The following is a 13,102-nucleotide window of genomic DNA, read 5'->3' as shown; positions in this document are numbered from 1 at the left end:
CTGATTACCACCCAAAGAATCATGGCTCGAATCATAGGCTTCCCTTAAGCCAAGCTTCCTTCTCAGTATCTAGGAGCACCACTCATAGATTCTACCTTAAAGCATGTTTCCTGGCATCAACTCTTGGAGAAAATGGACAGTCGGCTCCAGTCTTGGAGTCATAGGACTCTCAACATGGCAAGCAGATTAGTCTTGATTAAAGCAGTTCTACAATCCATGCCCCTCTATTTGTTCTCTGTACTTGCTGCTCTCAAATGGGTACTAAATAGAATTAGGAATCTGCAACGCAACTTCTTATGGGATTCTACAGGACAATGCAGAAAATGGGCCTTGGTCAAATGGGAAAAGGTTTGCAAGCCTAAAAAGTAGGGGGGTCTTGGCTTGCGTGATCCACATCACAACAACATCTTCATGGGAGCTAGAATATGGTGGCAATGGGTCTCTGGTCCACAGAAGCCATGGACAGCAAAGTATGCCAACAACCGACCGCAATGAGAACTAATAAGGATAACTACCATGCTCAAAGGATCTTTAATTTGGAACGCGGCCAAGCAACACAAAGACATCATCCATCAGCATAGCTTATGGGAGATAAGGGATGGGAGAACAACACGTTTTTGGATGGATTCCTGGAAACAATGACCCAAAATTGCAGTACTCATACCAGGTACAAATCATAATATAAATGACACTAATCAGGAGAACACTGTAGCACATTACTGGAATCCTAGCAATACACAGGGATTCAGGAAATGGAAACCGGTGGAGAAAATAGTACTGCAAGAAGCGGAAGCTTACAGCATGGAGATACACAAAGAGCTTACCAACAGGAAAATGAAATTTAATACATGTAGCGATGTTCTAAGATGGGGTTACACACCGATAGGAACATACACCACCAAATAAGCTTACCAGATAATGTCTCACTCTCAGGATCCAATTGATCCTACCTGGAATCATATATGGACAACTGGGATCTGGCACAAAGTCTCCACCTTCATCTGGTTGTTGTATCATGGGAGAATTCTCACATGGGACAACTTAATAAAACGAGGATTTCATGGTCCTTCTTACTGCCCGAATTTTCAGAACAATGAAGAAACCATTCAACACCTCATGGATTCCTGCCACATGGCCAACCAGCTCTGGGAAAAGCTCACTTTCAGATGCCAAAGACCCTGTAGACTTCTTGGGGATATCAGAAGCACCATTAGCAATTGGACTCCAGAGCCATACAATACCAAAATTCTCAACAAGTTGTGGACCATCTTGCCAGGTCTCCTACTTTGGACAATCTAGAAGGAAAGAAATAAACGAATTTTCAAAAATCAAAAAACCTCCATAGAAATCATATGGAATAACCTATGTCAAAATATCAAAGAAACTCTTGTTTTACATCAATGGACGACTGAGGACTTTCCGACACAACCACAAGAACTAAGCATATGGGATAATTGGAATATACAACTCACACAAGCTCAATTGAACTCCAATAGACCTTATAATGCAACCAGGCCACCCTCGCATTGGATTCATCCCCCAAAGAAAGTGATCAAGCTTAATTTTGATGGTGCTTCCAAGGGAAACCCAGGAAAAGCAGGATTCAGAGGCATATTTAGGAACCATGAGGGCCGACCACTACTACTGTACTTTGGATACATGAACAACTCGGTGAAACTGGAAGGACTATGGCAAGGTATGCAGCTAGCTGATCAATACAATTTTTATCCCATACTTATAGAAGGAGACACTCAAATCCTTCTCAACATTGCCACACTAATCCAAAAAGGAAATGCGACTTTGCGAGTTGCCCACAGCTGGAGATTATTGGCAAGTCTTGAAACTTTAGAGACATGGATAAGAAATAGGAGAGCAATAACTTTTATGCATGTTAAAAGGGACAGTAACAAAATTGTTGATCTCCTAGAAAACATTGGAGTTGATCAGGACAAAATCCTACATTACATCCCTCTCAACATCATTGATGATCACAATCAACTACAAATTTGCACTGAACTGGTGCACAAGGAAGCTCAAGCCCCGGATGCAGGTGGTAATTAATAACAATATGCGATTGCGATCAGATCGCATCGCGATTTCGGCAAATCGCGGAATGGGGAGACCAAAGGGAAATACCTTAAGATATAACAATATGTGATTGCGATCAGATCGCATCGTAATATCGCATCAGCGGAAACCAAGGGGCAGAGCCTTCACACCTTCATATGTGCGATTCAACTCGATGGAGGATCGCAGAATGGGGAGACCAAAGGGCAAGGCCTTTACATATAGCGATATGTGATTGTGATTAGATCGCATCGCAATATAGCATCGGTGGAAACCAAGGGGCGGAGCCTTTACACCTTCATATGTGCGATGTGATGGCGTGGACCCGACGCCAGATCGTAGCATGGGGAGACCAAAGGGCAAGGCCTTTACATATAGCGATATTTGATTGCGATCAGATTGCATCGCAATATCGCATTGGTGGAATCCAAGGGGCGGAAACCAAGGAACGGAGAATAGGTAGGGGCTACCTGATGATAGTTCGAGGTTGTTTGTGGCTACCCAGGTGTTCATTATCTGGTCTTTTTGTTTTTTTCTAGTGTTGCTTGGGTTCTGGTTTCCTATCTAGACTAATCGTCAAGGAACCATCTTACTGTTTCTGTGTGGGGTCTGGACTTGAGAAGTGATACCATTTTTCAGGTTTCTGCTCTCACTGGACTGGTTTCCCCAATGTTGGGGCAGTCTAGATTTTGTTGATACTATACGATACCTTGGTCGAGGCCTTGTCCTCTTTGTATCTTTCTGTACATATTAATAGATTACTTTTAATTAGAAAAAAAATAGGGTCAAAATCTAGTGATTCTGGTTATGTATGTAGATGATTTGATCATTAATAGAAACAATAATGATCATATTGTACAGGTGAAAAAGGATTTACATGCAGGTTTTAAGATGACAGACTTGGGACTACTTCACTACTATCTTGGAGTTGAAGTATTCTGACGTCTACAACATATTTTCATTTCTCAGACTAAGTATGAAGCAAAAGTTCTTTAGCGCTTCATAATGTAGGATTGCAAGCCCGTTCTTACCCCCATGGAACAAAACTTGAAACTTTCAAAATTTGAAGGGGTGGAAAAGGTGGATAGCACTACTTATAGACAGTTGATTGGCAGCTTGATTTATCTAACAACGACTCAACCAAATCTATCTTATGCAGTTAGTATTCTTTCACGCTTTATGCAAGAACCACGAGATAGCCACTGGAATGCAGCCAAAAGGGTTCTACGATATATCCAAGGAACAAAAGATTTTGGTCTTCTTTACAAAAAGACTAAAAACTTTGTACTTGGCGATTTTCAGATGCCGACTTTGTTGGCAGTATTGATGATCGAGCATCAACCTCCGGTTATTTAATGAACATGGGGTTAGCTGAAGTATATTGAAGTTGCAAGAAAAAATCTACAATGGCCACTTCTTCACCCGAAGCAAAATACATATCATCATGGGAAGCAACATGTGAAATTGTTTGGTTGCGCAGAGTTTTGCAAGATTTGGGCATTCCTTAAGCAAAAGCTACATCATTATTCATCGATAACCAGTCAACCATAAAACTTGCCAAGAATCCAGCTCTTCATTCCAAAAAAAAACATGTGGACACTAAGTATCATCACATTAGATTGCTCATTGCCAAGGACATCATCAAGCAAGTTTATTGTCCTTCAGAAGATCAGGGCTCTGATATTTTCACAAAATGACTTGGCAGGACCAAATTTACTAAGTTCAGGGATGAACTTGGTATCCATTGTAATGTATCTTTGGACCATAGGGGGGAATGTTAGATGTTCCAAAATACAAAATTCATAGTTCACAAAGTTAGGATAGAATACTTATTTATTTAGAATATTTAATTAAATATTGGAGACACCTAGAAATAGAATATTATTGTAAAAGATATGACATATAGAATAATGCCGTATCTTAGGTTCCAATTTAGGAGTAGGGTTAGTAGATTGGTTAGAATTGCATTTATTGTAAATGGACACTTGTTAATTTAATAAGTAGTCCATAACTAGAATAGGTTAGGAAATTAAGCTTATATATAGTTCATTCTCCTGATTGCAAGTGTGTTGGAGTGTGTGTGTAAACTCTTGCAAAATTATCGTGTAATTTCTTTTATGATTAATAAAATTGTGTGTCTGAGGATACTTCTTCCATTAATGGATACCTTAGCAAGCCTTGTTTGTGAGACCCATTCCTTTTTATTTTTCCCACTTATTCCTCCCTATGTTTGAGGGTAGGATGTTAGAGTCCCAATAAACAAACATTGGAACTAGTTAAGCTTACACAACGATGTTATCTGTTGTGTTGTAAGACTTATCTTCTAGCTATCACTAGAAGCTTCCTTTGTGGCTATAAATTAAAGTGTTGTATAGTTTATTTTTAAAATACTGAAGTTAATTTCTCCTTTATTCTTCGACCATATTTCTTTATACAAGCATTTTGGTTTTTCAATTTGATTTATAGATGTTTTTTTCTTACATCTACAAAAATTTCAAAAACAAAATTTTATTATAACTCCTCCATAAACTATGCGTGAAATTTTATTAATATAATATCTTCAAAAAATTAAAAATTAAAATAAAATAAATATTCTAGTGAATACTTCTTCCTTATATAACATAAACGATATTCTCTAACTTTAATAAAATCACTTTTATTTAAGACTTTAATTCACCAAGACAGAATGCCTATGAACTATAACTTAGTTTAAATAGATAAAATAATGACTACATGCAAGATTAAAATAGTTTTTAGCTTTTTTTTTTAAATGTTGTATGTATTCTTAACTTGTTTAGATCAGGGTTAGAATTTGGATTTCTCTTTTAGTGTCATATGATAAATTTTTTTTTAGGTATTTATGTTTCCCCTTCATGAATGATGTTTTAATAATAAATTAACCTTTCACCGATAAAAACTTATTAAAAGAATACCATGCAATAACATAGTTATGTTAAAAATTTCACATAGTTATTATGAAAAAGCAAAATGATTATATAACCCAAATGACTTATTCGATCTTGAATATTGGTTTGAAATTGCATGGAACACTTACAATAAAATCTTCAAAACCAGAAATCAAATGTCCTTGACCTATGCATGCCATAGCATTTGTATATATGAGATATGATTAAAGAGATCTTAAGGAAATCTTATGGGACATATAATATGACCAAGATAATAAAATACAAATATTGAACATTATCAATAAGATTAATTAATATGATTTATGTTATCGTTTACATAATTTAATATACACTATTAGATCTAAAAGATAAAGTATATATGTTATAGTGTATATTTTGGCATTAGATCATGGGATACACACTAATATTAACAAGATTGAATGCATATTAAGTGAACCTTTTAAAAATTAAAAGAGTGAATTGATAATAAATGGATGCTCTATTACTAGAGGAGTCACGAATTCCAAAAATTGGGTTTTCAAGAAAAAGCGAAAAATGCAAAAAAAAATCCTATTTTTGGATATTCATTGGAAATCCAAAATAATAAAATCTTATTAAGGTTTCGAAAATTGCCTCCTGTAATGCAATGCTACTTCAAAGGTCTCTAAATACATTATAGGATTATAATCTGACAGATTGGTGGGAAAATTAAAAACTGCATTAAATCTACTTTTGACATTTTATCATAATTATGTTGACTTATTTTGTATACATTCCTTGAGCATAAATTTTTTGAGCTCTTTAATAAACATTAATAATAGGTTTTCAAGGTTTATGAAGGTATCACACCAGGCCACATTGGGAGAGTAACATGAAACATTATTAAATCTGAACTTTTTAACTATGGAATCTCCTTGATAAAATCCAATATTCTCGCTCCAAAAACCTCTCTCTTCTATTTGAATGGGTTCTTTTCAAATATGCAAGTTTGAAGGCCATTTGACTCATTTTGAAGGGATTTCACTAATTCAATTTCCTTCAACTAAAATTGGCATAGATATTTGTGTGTGATATGGTGAAAAACATTGAAAAGATGGGTGTATACATGGCTAGCTGACATGTTTCATCTTGTTAAACTTTTCATCTAAATATGGGCTTTTCACTTTCCTCCATGTTCGATGTACAATCAGGGAAGGTGGTCATGCTGGTTTTCACATTGATGATAGTTACTTTTTTTTTTGGAACATTATTTGGCACCAAGCACGTGATCTATATGCAAGCACTATTGATCTCAACTGGGAAACAATGGTTAAGTAATAAGGTGGTTCTCAATTTTAGAGATGATCTGCTAAATATACCTGTAGAGGGAATGAATATTTTCTCATTAATTATATTGATTATGTTCCTTGTCATGATTTAAAGTATATCAACACTCTGAAAATTTTGAATTATTCTCGAAGAGTGAATTTTGAAATAAATTTGTCTTATCCACCTCAGGAATGGCCTTTCTGTATAATACCTCCTCCCAAAGAATACAAGATCCCAATATAATGGTTAGTCAGTAAAGATTATGTGCATCGAAGCAATATGAACTACTCGCATCTAGCAAAAAGAAAATTTGGGTGTATAAGTAGGGTAAACTATGGTGGTTCCCAGATGGTGATATTCATTTCAAGCATGGAGCTTCAAAGTACATCCAAATGTTGGGAAACACGGTAACTAATGGAATAGAGGATTTATGAGCAGTAGGTGTGGTGCAAGTTCTTGATGTTGGTTGTGGTTTTGCAAGTTTTTCATCTTATCTACTTCCACTGGGTATACAGACAATGTCATTTGCTCCAAAGCATGGGCATGAAAATCAAATTCACTTTTCTCTTGAACAAGGAATTGGTGCCATGATTACAGTTCTTGTTACAACACAACTAACTTATCTAAGCAATTCATTTGAAATGGTCCATTATTCACATTGTGGTGTCGATTGGCATGAAAATGATGGTGTTCTGCTAAAAGAAGTGGATCACCTTTTGAGAGCTAGTGGTTACTTTGTTTATTTTGCATCGCCTTCTTATCAGAAGGATAAAGATTAACCCCGTCAATTAGAGCAGTTGATATCTGACAGCTTCAATGTGTGGGAATCTTATTGCTCATTAAGTTCAAATAGAAATTTGGTTCAAGCCAGGAGATAAGGCATGCCAACTAGAGAAAGAAAAATACAAAATCTTGGTTTTATGTGATCAGGCACATGATCCAGAACAATCATGGAAGAAACCATTAAAGAATTGTCTAAATTTAAGTCCAGAAGCAGAGAACATTCAACAACTTCCTCCATTGTCGAAGTGTTTATCAATCTTCCCTAAATGACATGAGAAAATAGGGATCATTGTTGAAAATTTTAATACATACACAACAAATTGGTAGAGGCAAGTCAATGAATATTAGACACATATGAATGTCAGTAAATATGATATTCGAAATGTAATGGATATGATCTCTTTCTATGGCGGATTTGCTGCTGGTTTAAGCACAAAACCAGTTTGGGTGATGAATATAATTCCTCCAAGCTCAAGGAATACTTTACCTGCTATTGATGACAAAGGCTTGATTGGATCTTTTCATGATTGGTGTAATCAATTTTCTACTTATCCACATACATATGATTTGGTTCATGCATTCTGATTGTTTTCATATTACAAAGACGATGGTAGAGGTTTCCAAATAGAAAACATTATACTCGAGGTGGATCACATTCTTTTCCCACTGGGATTTTTCATCATCCGAGATGACTCAACCATAATCTCAAAAGTGGCAGATATTGCACCCAAGTTTCTCTGGGATGCAAAAGTATATAATTTGGAAGGTGTTGGATACTGAGAATAGCAAGTGCTAATTTACCAAAAAGTGTTCGAACATGTCCTTCAACAAAATATTAATGCCATCGCTAATAAAATTTATCGGTATATTAATGCTAACACAAATACTAATGACGTTTCCAAATAAATATAAACGATCAAAAAATACGTTTTCTAAATTTTAAAACACATCATAAATAAAAATTACATTAAAAAACGTAATTAACGACCAAAATACCCTATGAGCGAAAAAAGTTTCCAAAATCTTATATAATATGTACTTAATAAGTACAGGCAGCAAGAGTTTCAAGGTTAATTGAAAATGAATTTTTTTCCCTTTAAATTATCATACCTGCCTGGGTTACAAGCTTTGACCTGGCCACCCAAAATTTTCGTTGAAACATATGGCTTTGAACTATCATGTGGCGTATTCTTATTTGTCAATCAACATCCCTTAACCATTTTCAATTACATCAAATCTGGAATGACTTTATGGCATTTTGTTCGGCTAACCATTTTCAATTACATCAAATATTGAATGCCTTTATGACATTTTGGAATGACTTTATGGCATTTTGTTCGGCTAACCATTTTCAATTACATCAAATATTGAATGCCTTTATGACATTTTGATCTGTAATATACACCACCTTGTCTTGGGCGGTACACTGACCAAATCTATAAATAACTTTTAAAATTGGTCCTTTGTCGTCTACCTAAACCCAAGTTTTATTGGATTAAGCTCCAGACGTCGGTTTATGGTTGGACGTCCTGACTGTCCACCAGAGTGGCGAGGCAAGTCAGTGTTTTACAAATATCAAAACCATGAATAATGACACCACGTTATTCTCAAGGAAAATACCAACACGGCTCACCCAGCTAGACGGTATGTGGAATTTTGATGCAAATTGGAACCTTCCTTTGAAAGGTATTTAAAACCAAAATTCTCTTGATCCACATTGCAATCTTCCTTTGAAAGGCGTTTAAAAACAAATTTGTCTTTCCAAATTTCGTGACATTTTATTATAATGCTAATTTTCAGTTGTTGAGGATGTGGTCTAATGTCTAGGGAAGTTTGGTCCCCGAAAAATGTGTTCCTGGCCCAATAATTCGGTGAGAAAGTTTAGTCATCACTAATTATGGTCCAATCTTTTATGCTGTGAAATCTGCTCCAAGCACGATTTCTTCTATTTGGAAAAAAATAAGGTTGCCTTTCGTTTTAACAAATATAATAAGGGTTCCTTTCGTTTTAACAAATTTTTAAATTAACAAAAGCAAATTCCAACTAATAAAAACTTACCTGTTTAGTCATCGATTTCCAACTACCACGGGAAAATAATGAATTATAGGACTGTGTATGGTCAAGATGATGCCGATGGGCAATTCGAAATTAACGATTGAATCACGTTGCCAATTTGATTCAGTCTCTCTCCGACATGACAGGTATTGACAAGATGAGATAGCCGGTCGGGCAGAAATAGAAGGCTTCCTTGCCGGCTCTCTGAAGGTATTCGTTTTAGTCAACGATACACTGAGCGCCATAAATATGTTTCGTAAGTCTCACACAGACGGCATTCGGCTTATTTCTTTTCTTGCAACGAGTTTCCTGGAGTCACAAAAGCTTCAACAACGCACATGAGATGGAAGCCAACAAAAATAAGGTTCTCTGACAAAAAATTTCACGGCCATTGTTTTTAATTTATAGATGATCTAAATATCAGTACTGAGTCTTACAGAATAGCTTGTAATTCATGCAGATGACTATACTTGTGACCCAGATAAATCGCATGCAAGAGGAGAATCGCAAGCTCAACTCTATGTTGAATTACATGATTAGTAAATATGACGACTTGCATAAGCAAATCAAGTATCAGGAAAAGCAACGCTCCACGTGCATTGATGCAAGCCAGGTATTTATGGTTTTGGGAAGCTTATAATTTAGCCTTGGGATTCAATCAGGCTTGAAGAATCACAGAAGTTCTAATGATCTTTTCCTTTTGATCTCGTAGATATTCGGTGCAGAACATGGAACTGAGGACAATTTCAATTTCAGAATATTGTCTCCAAGATCTGTTCATACCGACTCCAGGGTTGCAGTTTCCCACCAGGTTTCCGAACCTCATGAACGAGTTCGGGAGAAGGATGGGAAGAACACCAGATTTATGGACGATCAGCAGCTGCTTTCCAATAAGAGGAAGATAAATCACTTGCGGTTGGATCAGTTTCCGAATGGGACGAGTAATTCGTCGATGGAGGAGTCACCAAAGAAGAAGCATAAGGTGCTCAGGAACGGCTCCTGCGAACAAACGGCGACTGTGGCCAAAAGAATCGTATCCGTGCGGACAAGATGTGAGGCATCCCTGGTAATAATCGAATTCGTAGTTCTTATTATCTGGGACTAGAACAAACCCATTTAAAGCCGCCGGGTCTGGTATGTTTCACTAGCAATGGCCAGTTGCTCAGAATCAAACCAGGGATTAGATGGGATTATGTATGCATGTTCATTCTTAATTTCCGTCATGTTAAAAAAAGAATTGATGTGATCCATCGTAAACAGATAAATGATGGCTGCCGGTGGCGAAAATACGGGCAAAAGTCGACAAGAAACAATCCATGTCCGAAATCTTATTACAGATGTGCTATGACGCCCAGTTGCCCAGTTAAAAAACAGGTTTGATCTCGTCCTTTTTCAGAAAGAAATCTTGCTCCGAATGCTATCATTGCCTATGAAATACAAGCAAGCCTGTCTGCTAATATAAATATGTTAAAATGATGGCTGATTATGAGCAGGTTCAGAGATGCGCCCAAGACCCCACAATTGTAGTAACAACCTACGAAGACGAACATACTCATTCTCTGAGTCCTCTCGCTCTCGTTGCTATGGACGCCGTCTTGTCCAACAACCTCATTGCTAAGGAGATGAACAGAGAAAATTTCTTAGGAGGAAGCCAGTTTATACCCTGCACTGCCAGAATATCGACCTCGAGCCCGTTCCCCACAATCACTCTCGACCTCACAGATAACCGGCTCAATCCATAATTACAGGTGTAGCATCCAGTAATTTAGCGGCATGAAGCTTTCAACACTTGCCTACAGCGCCTAACGATGAGTCAGGTATTGGATAAGAATCAATGAGTTCACTCATCAATCATGCATTGTGTGGTATCTATAAAGGCAGATCCCAACTTCACTGCAGCCTTGGCTGTAGCCATTACTGGCTCTATGCTCAATATGTGTGCTCCCGTCCAGGGAATGGCCGATTTCCTTCATGGCGATGTTTTAAGCAACAAATATTTATATAAATATTTGTGATTTTAGATTTTTGTAATCTTTTGTGATTTTAGATTTTGTAATCTTTATGGTAAATGAGAATGTTTTCCGGATTAATTACATAGTTAAGATTAGGTTTGAGTTACTAATGTGGTTCACACACAAAGGTGAGTAAATAGCAAGGAAGCATTTAATTCAATAACTAATTCTTAATAGTAAATAGCAAGGAAGCATCTAATTCAATAACTAATTTTTAACAAGCAACTCCTGATGTCCTCATGCTTCCTTGCTATTTATTCTTTGAGATTAATGGATTTTTCCATCAAATGTCAATCAAATCCTAATGATATGATTAATCGGAAAGACATTCTTATTAGCATTGGCATGATTGCCCTCAAATCAAATCATAATTATGTGATTAATCTGAAAGACATTCTCATTAGCATTCACATGATTGCCCTCAAATCCTTTACTTGTATGCTAAACCATATATGTTTGGATGGAAAACTACATATGTTAGGAGTTTTTAAGTGTGGTTTTTTGGAATTTCTATGTGATGACCCTCGAAAATGTAAATATTGGAATTTTACTGTAGTAAGAGATAGAGTTGAAGGACTATTGTTCTTTTTAAAAAAAAAACTCTAATGATATTATTTTATTTGTGAATTAAATATATATTGGAAAATATATACTTCTTGAAATGCTGGCAACCTCTGAAAGGAGGATTTGAAGAAGAAAATCAGTTATGAAAACTGAATGAAACTACCCTCCCTAACGGGGAAAGTCCTGGAAGGGAAAAAAGGGGGTAGAGACAAAAATTCTGTGCTGTAGAGACAGACAGAAGGAGAAGGAAAAACAAGCTGGTTAAGTCTGGTAAGGACCAGATAACCAGGCACAAGGTGCATGTATCTTGTTGAGGGCTGTAGGCCTGCAAGATAGCTCGGGGGGAGATTCCAGTCTTAGCGATGGGTCTCAAGGTTGGGTGGACAAGAGCAAACATGGATTGCAGGTGAATTTCTGAAGCATATATATACAACTCTGGTGAACCAGGTACGTGTTAGCATTTGAAGGAAAATTAGTTCAACAATGAATGTTGACCATACTGTTAGCTAAATTTACAGTAGTTGACAGTGCAGACCATTACATCATAAAATTTTCCTTTGATGTCATATTGCTTTAATATATTTGATTCAGGCAAATATTACTATTTAAATGTCAGATAACTGTAAAAGAGAAAACCTGACACGCTAATGGTAGTTCAATAAAAAGAAACATATAAACAATGAGTCGGACCAGAAGCACTGCGGTGGATATCCGAGCGGTTAGTGCATTAAAAGAACGATTAGACTATCTTTTATTACCTGTGTTATCCACCATTAAAAGAAGGAATGTAAAAGGCCTCAAACTACTCTTTTTTTTTAGACTGCCAGCCAGAGTTATCCTAACCGAATACCCGTTGGAAAAATCATCTAATTATACATTGTGAACATAGTTTAGAGTTTAGAGACTTTACGAGTCTGTGACCACAAGAAAATTCACTTAACACTGAGAATTAGTCACATATAACCAAATGCCATCGAAAAGGTAAATATTATGAAACTGGTTGCTTTAACAGTGAAACAAATTGCAGTTAACCGAACGGTACTGAAGAAGTAAATATTTCGAGAATGATTAACTTAAGAAGAGATACCAAAGGAACACAAGCCAAGTTTAGTTTCCTAGTATCCATTGAAAGGACAACAAATGCAACCACAGAAACTGCTTTAACTGTGGCTATGGACACGGCAGCGTAAGTAATCACATGTATACACGTACATTCAACAGGTAATACATATATGTATACGCTGTAACAATCCAACATTTCTATTATAACTTAAACTCAGTAACGGTAAAACCCATATGCTGGTAATACAGCATTCCGTAACTGTGTAAGGAGGATATAAACAAAAATGAGTAGCAAGGAAGAAATCAACTACCATTCCTGAGGATGATAACATTATGCGGTAGCGG

General features: G+C 36.4%; 1 protein-coding gene and 1 pseudogene across 1 annotated transcript; both read left to right on the top strand.

The window, feature by feature from the left end:
- The first annotated feature begins 6,123 nt into the window (after positions 1-6,123).
- On the top strand, positions 6,124-7,844 carry LOC149265870 (putative methyltransferase PMT6 pseudogene; annotated as a pseudogene).
- Positions 7,845-9,191: 1,347 nt separating this feature from the next.
- On the top strand, positions 9,192-11,088 carry LOC149265869 (putative WRKY transcription factor 47). The gene is made up of 6 exons (XM_089406234.1): positions 9,192-9,265; positions 9,381-9,483; positions 9,580-9,732; positions 9,832-10,185; positions 10,380-10,493; positions 10,613-11,088. The coding sequence occupies exons 1-6, from the start codon at positions 9,192-9,194 to the stop codon at positions 10,859-10,861; spliced, it is 1,047 nt and encodes a 348-aa protein (XP_089262360.1). The 3' UTR covers positions 10,862-11,088.
- The last annotated feature ends 2,014 nt before the right edge of the window (positions 11,089-13,102 follow it).

This window comes from Pinus tabuliformis, chromosome 6, assembly GCF_031772625.1.
Source record: "Pinus tabuliformis cultivar Carrire ecotype Pingquan chromosome 6, CPIR1, whole genome shotgun sequence".
Taxonomy (NCBI): domain Eukaryota; kingdom Viridiplantae; phylum Streptophyta; class Pinopsida; order Pinales; family Pinaceae; genus Pinus; species Pinus tabuliformis.
Note: the sequence above shows the minus strand (reverse complement) of the source record. Positions and strands in the feature narration are given on the sequence as shown.

Coding starts and splice junctions, on each gene's coding strand:
- LOC149265869 (XM_089406234.1), top strand. CDS start 9,192: ATGCCGATGGGCAATTCGAAATTAACGATTGAATCACGTTGCCAATTT. Junction 9,266..9,380: donor GTCTCTCTCCGACATGACAG/GTATTGACAAGA, acceptor ATGTTTCGTAAG/TCTCACACAGACGGCATTCG. Junction 10,494..10,612: donor GTTGCCCAGTTAAAAAACAG/GTTTGATCTCGT, acceptor GATTATGAGCAG/GTTCAGAGATGCGCCCAAGA.